Source organism: Nanorana parkeri, unplaced genomic scaffold (assembly GCF_000935625.1).
Source record: "Nanorana parkeri isolate BGI_ZX_2015 unplaced genomic scaffold, ASM93562v1 scaffold767, whole genome shotgun sequence".
Lineage (NCBI taxonomy): Eukaryota > Metazoa > Chordata > Amphibia > Anura > Dicroglossidae > Nanorana > Nanorana parkeri.
The window spans coordinates 497,401-508,095 of record NW_017307035.1 but is presented as its reverse complement, the minus strand read 5'-3'; the positions used below and the strand labels follow the sequence as shown (position 1 = coordinate 508,095).

The 10,695-nt window shown below is 38.9% G+C and overlaps 1 protein-coding gene across 2 annotated transcripts in view; it reads right to left on the bottom strand.

The window, feature by feature from the left end:
* Window positions 1-10,695, bottom strand: part of SEZ6L (seizure related 6 homolog like) — a 309,976-nt gene that overhangs the window by 67,454 nt on the left and 231,827 nt on the right. For both annotated transcript variants that reach the window (XM_018564635.1, XM_018564634.1), the window contains 2 exons: window positions 10,359-10,524; window positions 5,279-5,433 (listed from right to left, as the gene is read on the bottom strand). In XM_018564635.1, the coding sequence (XP_018420137.1) occupies window positions 5,279-5,433; window positions 10,359-10,524 (321 nt within the window). The remainder of the gene's footprint in view (window positions 1-5,278; window positions 5,434-10,358; window positions 10,525-10,695) is intronic.

The following is a 10,695-nucleotide window of genomic DNA, read 5'->3' as shown; positions in this document are numbered from 1 at the left end:
ACAAGTGAGACAGCCAGTCTCTAGTGTATAGTAGAACCTCTTTGTGGTAAACCTGTAATGACAGAAAACGGGATGCCATGGCTGACTTTACTTGCTTTAAAATGTGCAGGTACATACAGTACCTGTTCCAGATGAATCAATGGGTGGTGAAGTAAGTATATATATGGTAACCCTGGAGCCTGCGCCTTTAAAGCAAGTCAGCTCTCAACAGCTATCTTCAAAGGGTTCCTTTAAATAAGTTTTCCATTTGTAGAAAATTTGAAAACTCTTTAATTGGAGAATATTGGCTGGAGAGAAAGGTCTGGCACATTGGACTCTGATCAGCCAGCTAATTGAATCAAGCTTGGGGGTCAAAAGATTACTGCAAAAGTGTCTGTGGCTTTGAAGAAAGGTAACACAGTAAAATTGTATTCAATAGCAATAGCCATATCACCATTAATCACATAAGTTACATATCTTAAACCTTTTACTAAAAATAAAAATTTTTACATTTTATTACAAAACTACAATGCACAGTGATCTGTATACTGTGCAATCCTTATTTTTCCACTATCCTACAAAAGTCCCCACATGGGTAAAAGCATCAATATTTGCTTGCAATTATGTGTAAAATTATAGTACGTGAGCATGTAATTCTCAAAAAATAAGTTTCTTTAATCAACAAGACCACTGGACCCTCAAAAACTTTAAATCCCATTCCAGTATTCGCAATAGCATTCTGATCCACTGCACCTGTGCTCAAGACACGGTAACTGTACAAACTGTTACGTGCAATTGTAACATATTTCATAAACAAAGAACAGTGAGGTTTTCGCATTGTATCTCATATTTTCATGTAGTATGTACACTCCTAAGGTTGAACCCAAGGCAAGTGTTTAAATACATATTGGAGATTTACTTGCCCAAGGATTTGCAAGTCTCTGAAGCCAGTTTTGTGATGCAGACATTTCTTCCAGGCATCACAACCATGTCCACACAGAAGCCCATGGTAGTTATAAGAAGGAACAATCCATCCACCAGTGTCTATCCAAAACAAATATAATTTATGCATGTGGGGTAATTTTTTGTTCTTAGTTTGTAGCACTTTGGGTTATCTAGAGACATCATAGCTGATGAAGTTTGTTTTGAGGCTTTGTTTTTCTGACTGAGACCTCAGACCCTGCCATCTGATAAGCGATGAATAATTCCTCTGACAGCTTATTTTAGCATAAATAAGAATGATACAATACTTCATGTGTTAAAAGAAAACTAGAATGCCACCTGCTGGCTGATTAGAAAACTATATACTATTAATACATTTTTTTTTTTATATTTACTTGACTAAAATAAATAAATACCTTTTTAAAAGATATTTTGTTATGCCTAATCATGCAAAATGTGTACATTACCTTCCTGCATTTCCTCATGTCATTTAATGTAGAGGTGCATGCATGCAAGGTCAGATACCTTGTAGAGTTTCCTGGGAACCTTAAAGCCTGGTGAGCTCTAATATACAGATTAATTTCCTAAATATCCATTTGTCGTTTTCCACATTTGTTACCTCACTATTCGTCAGTCATATGGTCTATCAAATGGATTTACCAACAACCGTAACAGGTTGATCAATAAGGACAAAGCATGACCTCTGTAACCAAAGCCATGCAGAGACCTCTAGATGGCTATCATGCATAACTGGCTATGGAAAAAAAATTAAATAAACACAGGCTTGCTATAGGTACAGTCCCAGATTATGCTTTCTGTGTTTCTAAAATGGTTTTGAGGAATACCACATGTAAAATGTACCTTTGTTTAGGTAGACATGGAAGGATTGAATATGTCTTCATATGACTATGTGAGAGCCATGTGGGGGAAATATTTGCACCTGCAATAATCTAAAGTTACATTTTGGATCTTCCATTTTACACAAAAGTTGAAAGTTCTTCTTCTAAAGCAGCAGACATGTTACACCATGATCTAGAAAGGACAGGGCCTTGAAATCTGTTGATGTGATACAGCTCATTAGTATACACACCATCCACAAGTGAAAAATACGTTTTAGAAGGACGAATCCTTCAAACCTGGCTTCAAATAAAGTTTGGAAACACACATGAAATGAAAATTTGAAAGTATTTGATATGGGAGAACTCAGAAGCAAATCTTATTTGCTGTAATAAATGTCTACTATACACTGAACAATGCAGTCTACTGTGCAGTCTTCACAAAATGTACCAAAATTATTTTATCCTTGCTTTAAAAAGTTGAGATCAAAGCCCAGAATTATAAAGAATTCATCTGCATGAGGTCTCCTGTGGACAGGAGGTTAAGCATCTACATTACTTCCAAAAGATTCTTTGCAGACTTGACAAGTCCTATGAGGAAAAGCAGGTGAAATGCAGACTATACCCTTTGACATGATTTACACTGTGGGAAGAGAAACAGGCTGGCAGCTTTTCTTAATTATATTTTGGAACAAGAATTTGACACATTTATACTCAGCATTAAGATGCACGCATAGTAATAAATCTCAATGACAATTATTTCGAAAATCAATCCATTACTTTGAACAAATACATTTTATCTCAAGTCTCTTAGGCTTCCAGTTAATATGAATCTTCTTTGTATATTAAAATACTATCACAGATGGTATACATTTACATTTTCAATAGCTTCAAAGATCAAAAATACTAAGGGGCTTATTTATAAAGGTAGAAATTACCATTTTATTGTCCCAATGAGGAAACACATTGAAAGCTTTCTATCAATGACATAAATACTGACATAAGGGTTCCAATGTGTTTTCTGCTTTAGCTCTCCCCTTCCTAGGCATTGTATTTCCCCAATCACTGCCCTGTTGTGGGAGGCAGAGGCCACCAGATGGATGTGCTTGTTTGCAGAGCTGCAGAAAAGATGCAGGCTGGGTGAAAGGATGATTTTGACCTAAACTGATGTAACCTGAGCAAGTGCAGGTCAAGCATAAAAAAGCATCTCCACACCTAGCCTTTTGTAAGGATGGATGGCAAGGGTTTTAAGTGCTTCAATTAACCTATGCCTTTTAGATTTAGATCTCCTGCAATGACTGCTGGCCCCCTATTTTACAGCCTAATAAATGCCTATGCTTTGAGCATGCGGGCCAAGCAACAGGTTTAATAACCCCTCCCAACAATACATACTCTAACTCATAATTAATTAATTAAGAATTCATAATTCTTCGCTCCCCTTTCACTCCATTTAGCTGGTGAGGGTAAAGACAATACCCAGTACTTTCAGGAATGAAAGAGCATGTGACAATCACCAAGCACCAGTGTTGTCACATGTTTTCACAAGGGAAGAGTCCATATCCCCATGTAATGTATGATTGACAGACTTCTACTTTCAGCACTGAAATATAGCCGCAGGAGAATGAAATAAAGATAAGTATGTGCTGCTCGGGAGGGGGGAGTTAAAGTGAACCTGTTGCTTTACCTGGGAAAAGCATAGATTCACTTTAAACATTTAGCATACCTCATAATAGAGATGACAAATTACACATGTACAGTGCTGTGTGAAATAAGTAAATACAGGAAGGAAACGTTTATAAAAATTAGCTTCCGGCTGAGTGGTAGATAGGCATTAGATTGTCACTGGTGGGCTAGAAAGGAAAAAAATCCAGTTTTCATAGTTTTAAAAGAATGTGTTAAAGTTAGTTTAGGCTTTTTTTTTTAACTCTTCGGCCTTGAAGCATCTTCCAGCATTCATTGCTGCCACTACTATCTTGTTCAGCATTAGGACTAATCATTCAACCAAGCCTCTCTTTACAGATTTCTCTGCAGGAGAGAAAAGTAGCATTGTATGTAAGAAGAGAATAATAATGATTGTAGATTATGGGGAAGGGTATCCCATAAGTCCAGTGTTGTAATCTCACAGCTGTCCACCTAACAATACATCAGGAAATCTGAAAAACTGAGTCAGGAGATTGTGAGCAGACATAGTCCCTAAGTGCAGCCTGATATATATACAGTATCTATGTTAAGCTTTAGAGGGTTATTCACTATGGAGCCGAAGGATCCAGCTGTAGTTTCGGCTGATCCTTCAGCTCACTTCGGCCGCCGGAGCCCTTCGGTTCAGTCGAACTGAAGAGCTACTGTACAGGCTATTCACAATAGCCCGTACAGCAGCCAAAAGCAGGCAAACGGCTCAGCTGAGCCGAAGACATATGATTCGGCTGAGCCGTAGTCTTAGCCGAAGTGGGGTGAACTGAAATGACAACAGCTGAGTGGAGCCAGTCGAGATGTCACAACTGGCTCCACCCAGCTGTTGTACAGTTGTTGTGCAGTAATGACAGATCAGCGTCCTCAAATGACACTGATCTGTCATTAAACAACAACAACTGGGCAGAGCCGACGTGACAGTTGTTTTCATTTGCCCGGGACCGTGTGACTGGGTGTCGGCCAAATGTAAGCAGTTGGGCGGAGTTAGTGGTGATGTCACCACTAGCTCCGTCCAATTGTTTATATTTTGCTGGCAACTGTCAGATTCTTCATTTTAGGGGGGACCTCACATTTTGCCCCCCACATTTTTTTGGGGTGGGGTTCCTCCTTAGTATTGAGTTGGCCCACGCTTTGCCGCTATAACAGCTTCAACTCTTCTGGGAAGGCTGTCCACAAGGTTTAAGGTTTAACAAGGGAGTGTGTCTATGTTTGACCATTCTTCCAAAAGCGCATTGTTCCCATTTGCACCACTTGTTATAATACCACTAACAGTTGACCGTGGAATATTTAGTAGCAAGCAAATTTCACAGAACACAAGAATCCAATGATTTGGAGGGGTTTCCAATACTTTTGGCAATATAGTGTATATACTGTATATATATTTATTTTTGAGGGGGGGTTTTCTTTATGGTTTTTGGCGGTCAAGGAAAAAAGCGGCAAACTCCTATGATATAAAATCTAGCTTTATTTTTAACTAAAATAAACAAACATACTATTCTTCAGCAGAAGGTGGAAACAAAAGGGGTTACCTTCAGTAAAATGCAACACAGCATATGAGTTCCAACAGAAAGTAAGCAAAAGTTAAGGTTTCAATATCTACAGTACGTTCAACATGTTAACAGTATTTTAGCAAAACTGTTCTTTTATAAAATATTCATATGAATATGTTGGCTGCTCTAGACGTTTCCTACAATTTTTTCTACAAGTTTTCATTAATCTTCAGTTCGGCTTGCCTTACCCCAAATTGCAAATCATGGGAGAAGCGCATTTTTCGAACTTCACTCATTTTTCGAACTTCACTCTTAAGTGTTTTAGTACATGTTTTCATTTACCTTCAAAACGGATATTGAACCCTGGAGCTGTCTTGGACTCATCTGTGGAAAATTCAATCCTAATACAGGACCCTTCGCTAATAAGGCCTTCAAATGGTACGGTCTCTGTTTTTACTGAATCAAAGAGAACCTTTCCATTGCTGTACACAGCCAACCTGCATGATTTGAGAAAAATATGTTTTGAGATGGATAGTTTTTACATAGATATTTGCCATTTGCTTTTCTCACTTACAGTTTGCTTTATTGTTCCTACAATATAATTTACAATCTTCATATACAAAGCAATCTTTGTATACAACATGTGTTTCAGAACAAAGAAAACATTTCTGATAGTAATAAATGATAATTAACAGCCTCTTCCGTGTTACGTATGCCAGTAATAGTTTAATAGTATTCTAAACAGCAGTGACCTGACAATACAAGACAAACATCTTGGATTTAAAAAACAATGCAATAAAGAAATAATTTTTTGTCAGCCAATGTTGTGTGCTTAACAAAACAACTTTACAACTTCTTTGCAAAAATATGAATTCCTGAGTAATTTTGTATTATCTCTATCTTATTGAGCATATGTCTGTTTCAAGCATTTACAGTCAGTGCACAATGCAAGAGATGCATCCTATTAAATTGCGTTCAGTTTTGGCACTGAAGACCTGCAATATGTTAATTGACAGGTGCCATTAAACTGGGGCAAACATTGCGCAGTAGAAATACAAGGTAAAACAAAGGTGAATATGAAGGACAAATGTTTATAGGCTCCTAGAAGTTTTAAAATGTCACCCCAAACATTTCTTGCCCTTACCCACACATTGTACTTTGTAATTTCTAAGCTTTGTCAGAAAAAAAAAAAATCACCTTAAGTCATATGTGATGAATGTGGATGCAGCCAGGCACATTTGACTAACACTAGAGTAATTAGGATTATTGGATATAATATAATGTCACCAAATTTTCAAAGTTAAATCCAGGGACACCCTGCTGAGCATGCCCACTTTTAACCACACCCATAAACCACACCCCCGTTTGTAGTTACATCCACAAAACCACACCCCTATTTTATGCCCTTAAACATAAAGAGGTCAGGAGCAAGTGTGCATGGAATACAGGGGTCATGAGTAGGTAATGTGCAATGGTCATCAGAAGGTAATGCATGGAGTACAGGGGTCATCAGAAACTACCCCCTCTTCCCAGTAAAATTCCCCAGTACAGACCCCCCCCCACCCCAATACCCACTAGTACAGATCTCACCACCAATAGAGATTCCCCCTCCTATAGACCTCTTCCCCCAATACAGACTTCTCCTTCCTACAGACCTCCTTCCCCAATACATACTTCTGCTTCCCTCCCATCTCCCCAGTGCAGCACTGCAAAAAGAAGAAAGGGGCAGTCATGACTAGGACCCAGGATTGCTTGGCACGACACCCGCCCTCCAGCACCAGACAGCCAGGGACATCCCGGGGGACCCTTGTTTACAGTGGAGAGACCCCTCAAAAAGGGGACTGTCCCCAGCAGATGGGGACCAATAGCAACGTTTTTCATTAAAAACAAAACAAAAAACAATGCAATAGGCATGAGGAAAACATTTCATTTTGGTGGTATAAAGCCATGCAGAAAAGATTACCTATTTTGTAGTAAGATGTATGAAGGGGTATGAAAAAACGCTTGTTTAGCAGTTTAAGTCTGGCACGTATGGTTTGTACTTAAGACCTGCTTTTAGTTGGTGATGCTCAGTAATCACTATTGATTTGCAGCAATCTGCAATATGTAAAACAAGCTAGCTTAATTAGCTACCCTACCTTGCAATGACAAAAGCTGAATTCTAAAACTGCATACAGAAGTGTGATAAATAGATACGGGAGTTTATGCACACTGGGTTTACATCTCACTACAAGAACAATCATTAGTATAAAATCTATTTTCTGTGTTGTGCAAATGTAAAGCAAATGTATTTTGTAAGTGGTAGCCCTTTGTTTATGACTGCACTAAAAATTATATAATTTACAAAGCATTCCATAATTATGTAAGGGCCCTTCCATAAACTGGAGTGTCATTTTTTTGAAGAAGAACTCCAGGGAATTTTTTTATAACCCTTGCTACCCCTGCACTGCAAGGCTTAAAGGAGAACTATGGGGTCAGGGCTTTTCCCCATAGTTTTCCTAAGGGTAACGGGAGGACACAAACTAGCATCCTCCTGTCACCCAAAGACGTCGCAGCCGGGACGGATCCTGACATTACTGTCTGGATCTACCCAGCTGTGTGAGTGACAGCTGGCTCTTCCTATCTACCTATCTAGAGGCAGAGCCAGCTGTACCCACCCCCTCCCCTGTCCGTTCCGCCAGTCAGCGCTGGAGGATCGGACAAGGGAGGGGGGAATCACTGCAGAGAGCCGTGAGTGACAGTCAGGCCTCTCTGGAAGGAGAGGATGTGTGTGTATGAGGGATCCTTGTTTTTATTTTTCTCAGGCTTTGCTCTGGGGAAGGAGTGCATGTGAGAAGAGAGCGTTGACCTCTCTGGCCTGCTGCCCGGGGAGGGTACATCTCCAGAGAGAAGTACAGTTCATATTTCTCAAGCCTGCTGCCTAGGGAGAGAAGCTGAACCAGAAGAAGAGTTTTCCTTAGTCAGTTGCTGGGCTCAGCTTAAAAGTTAACTACTAGACTGTGAGAGGGGCTGAAGACATACCTAAAGATAGCTGGCTTCTTAATTAAACAGTCATTTCAAACATAGAACTGCACATCTCTGTCTACAGAGAGTGTAAGCTTGATGTACACTTGGAACAAGAGGTTCGTAGGAGGTAGTCACCATTATCGTCATAAGTCCCTTCTGGGTGGAAGATTTACAAACCCAGCGACTCTACCCTAAATTCCCATTTAGTGAAGGCTTGGGATCCCCTGTTTGACTTCGGTGTAATTTCTGCAAGGTTAGCATAATCTCACATGTCTCCACCTAAAGTAGGGTTGCACATAGAATAACACAAATACTTTTTTAATTAATTTATTTTATTTTTTTAATTCTCATTTTAAAATTATGATTGTAGTTTTAGTTTAATATCTTCCCTCTTCTCCGTTGCTGCTCCACATTCCTGGCTGATGTTAAACAGCCTGTATTTCTGACCAGGAACAAATATACAGGCCGTGTCTTTAGGACCACTGGCTGTATACCTGCTCGGGGTCAGTGATTCACTAAGCTTTGAAGCTAGAGATAAGGATAATAGCCTAGGTAGCCAAGAATCTTGTAGGCTTTAAAAAAACTTATCTCAATAGTGTTGCCCTTTGAACAGTGACACCTTTACTCTTTAAAAATACAATGCTAGATTAGTAAAAAATATTCACTGTGGCCTGCTTTGTAAGAATCTTTCTGTATGCAGTCTATTAGAATCGTGACAGCACAGTCTTTGTAAGTTGTGGTAAAGTTATGGGTTAACTGTTAACTTTTTTTTTTTAGGTAGTAACAGTACAAATGTTTTACCTATTTAGGCTAGGTTCAGACCTGAGTCGGGGCCGCGCGATAGTGTGCTAGTGCAAACAGCGGTTGCCGTGTGGCCCCATTGATTTCAATGGGGTTACATCCGCGTGGCAATTGCTAAAAATAGGTACAAGTACACACGAATCGCCCAGGTGTGAACCTAGCCTTAAGCAGTCTTTTTCAGTTACCTGAAACAACTCTAATTAGTTTAAATGGCTCACTTGCCAGACATACAGCACCTGCAAGTGCAGTCCTGCTCTGCATACATCCTACAGATGAATCTGTGAATCCTACTATCAAAAACTAATATATTGTTCCATGTTTTCAACTGCATAAGGTTCTCTCTCTGACTAGAAGAATTATAGCTTTCAAATCCACAGCTGCCTACAGCAATTCAAATTAGTCCTAGACTTTCCTCTAGCTGGAAAATAAAGAGGATTTACAGTCAGAGATATGGATGGAAGGTCTTGCTGTTAGGAAGAAAGTATATATAAAAAAAAGAAATGAAGCAAAAACTTATAATTCAGCTTTGGATAGAGTAAGGGAAGGTTATAACCCCTGTCAGCTTTTGTTTTTTCCATTAGTGTCCCATTGGGGAAATTTCCCTTCACTTCCTTTCTGATAGCCACATCAGGAAAGTAAGAAGAAAGCCCTCCAAAGAGAGGGAAATCCCTGGTATCTCCATTGGAACATTTTCCATCTGTTCCTGTGCTGAAGACAACCCAAATTGTAGGATTTCCTTTCAATTTCATTGATAACAGTTACCAGGAAAAATAGACAGGGTAGCTTGGGAAAGAGGGTAACAGGGACACAGATAACAAAAAAAAGAACCCCCCCCAAAAAAACCTGACAGGTGTTCTAGTCCCTTTCCTCTCCATCCAAAACTAGTTGGGTATTGACATGCTAAAGCATGTAGAAATTGGTCACAAAATGATCTGTTCATGAATTCTTGTGTGACCAAGAAACATTTGTGGGATTGGCAGATCATATTTTCATGTCTGAACATTTTCTGATGTCTATGGACATAGGTGGAAGGTTGATTATCAATGAATACAGATCAACTTATACTCATATTGGACAGTTTTAGACAGAGCAAAGAATGGCTTAAACCCCTGTTTTTGCTTTCTGTGTCCCTTCGAGGAGTTATCCATTTGCTTCTTGCTCCTGAGAATACAACAAGAGAGGAAAGACAATTGTCAATTGAAGATTTCCCCGCACCTCTTGTTCTTGTGATGGATTTCCTATTACTTTTTGCCGTGGTGGCAATGTTTACAGCAGGGACACAGACAGCAATAAAAACCCTTCCATACTCTATCTAAAACTAAAAAAAAATATTTTGTTCTGATCTTTTGACATTTAAAGTGCAAAAAAACATACTGGCTATGCAAAGTAGAATTTCTGACAATCAAGCCTCATTTGGAACATTTTGGGACTAGTTGTCGGTCATATTATTCAAAATTTGTAGTCAAATGCATCATACTTAATATAATTAGTATAATTCAAGTTCACAGGATGAAAAAGGATCTATTTAAAATCACAGCTATACTTATTATTGAAGCGGATTTATTGTTGATCAGCAGGGAAACCATACAAGGCTAAATTATTCTAATAATTGTACCTGTCTTTTTCAGACATAATGAACTTCTCAAAATGCAAGTGCAATTTCTGTCCTCCTGGTGCATCTATTGTCCATGCACAGAAGAGATTGTTGCTGTAGTTACTGGGGAAGTTTGGGGAAAGCACTCGTCCAACTGTGGCATTTTGAGTTCTTCCTCCACATGGTGCTAAATCATAATAACAAAATAATACTTATGTTAAGAAATTAAACCTACAAAGCAAGGATATCTTAAAACAGAACTCAAGAAACACAGCTAAACCCTTTTTTTTAAATACAGTAATACCATACATGTGTGCTTACCAGTTTTGTTCTGTCTTGTCTATGTATCCAGTATATA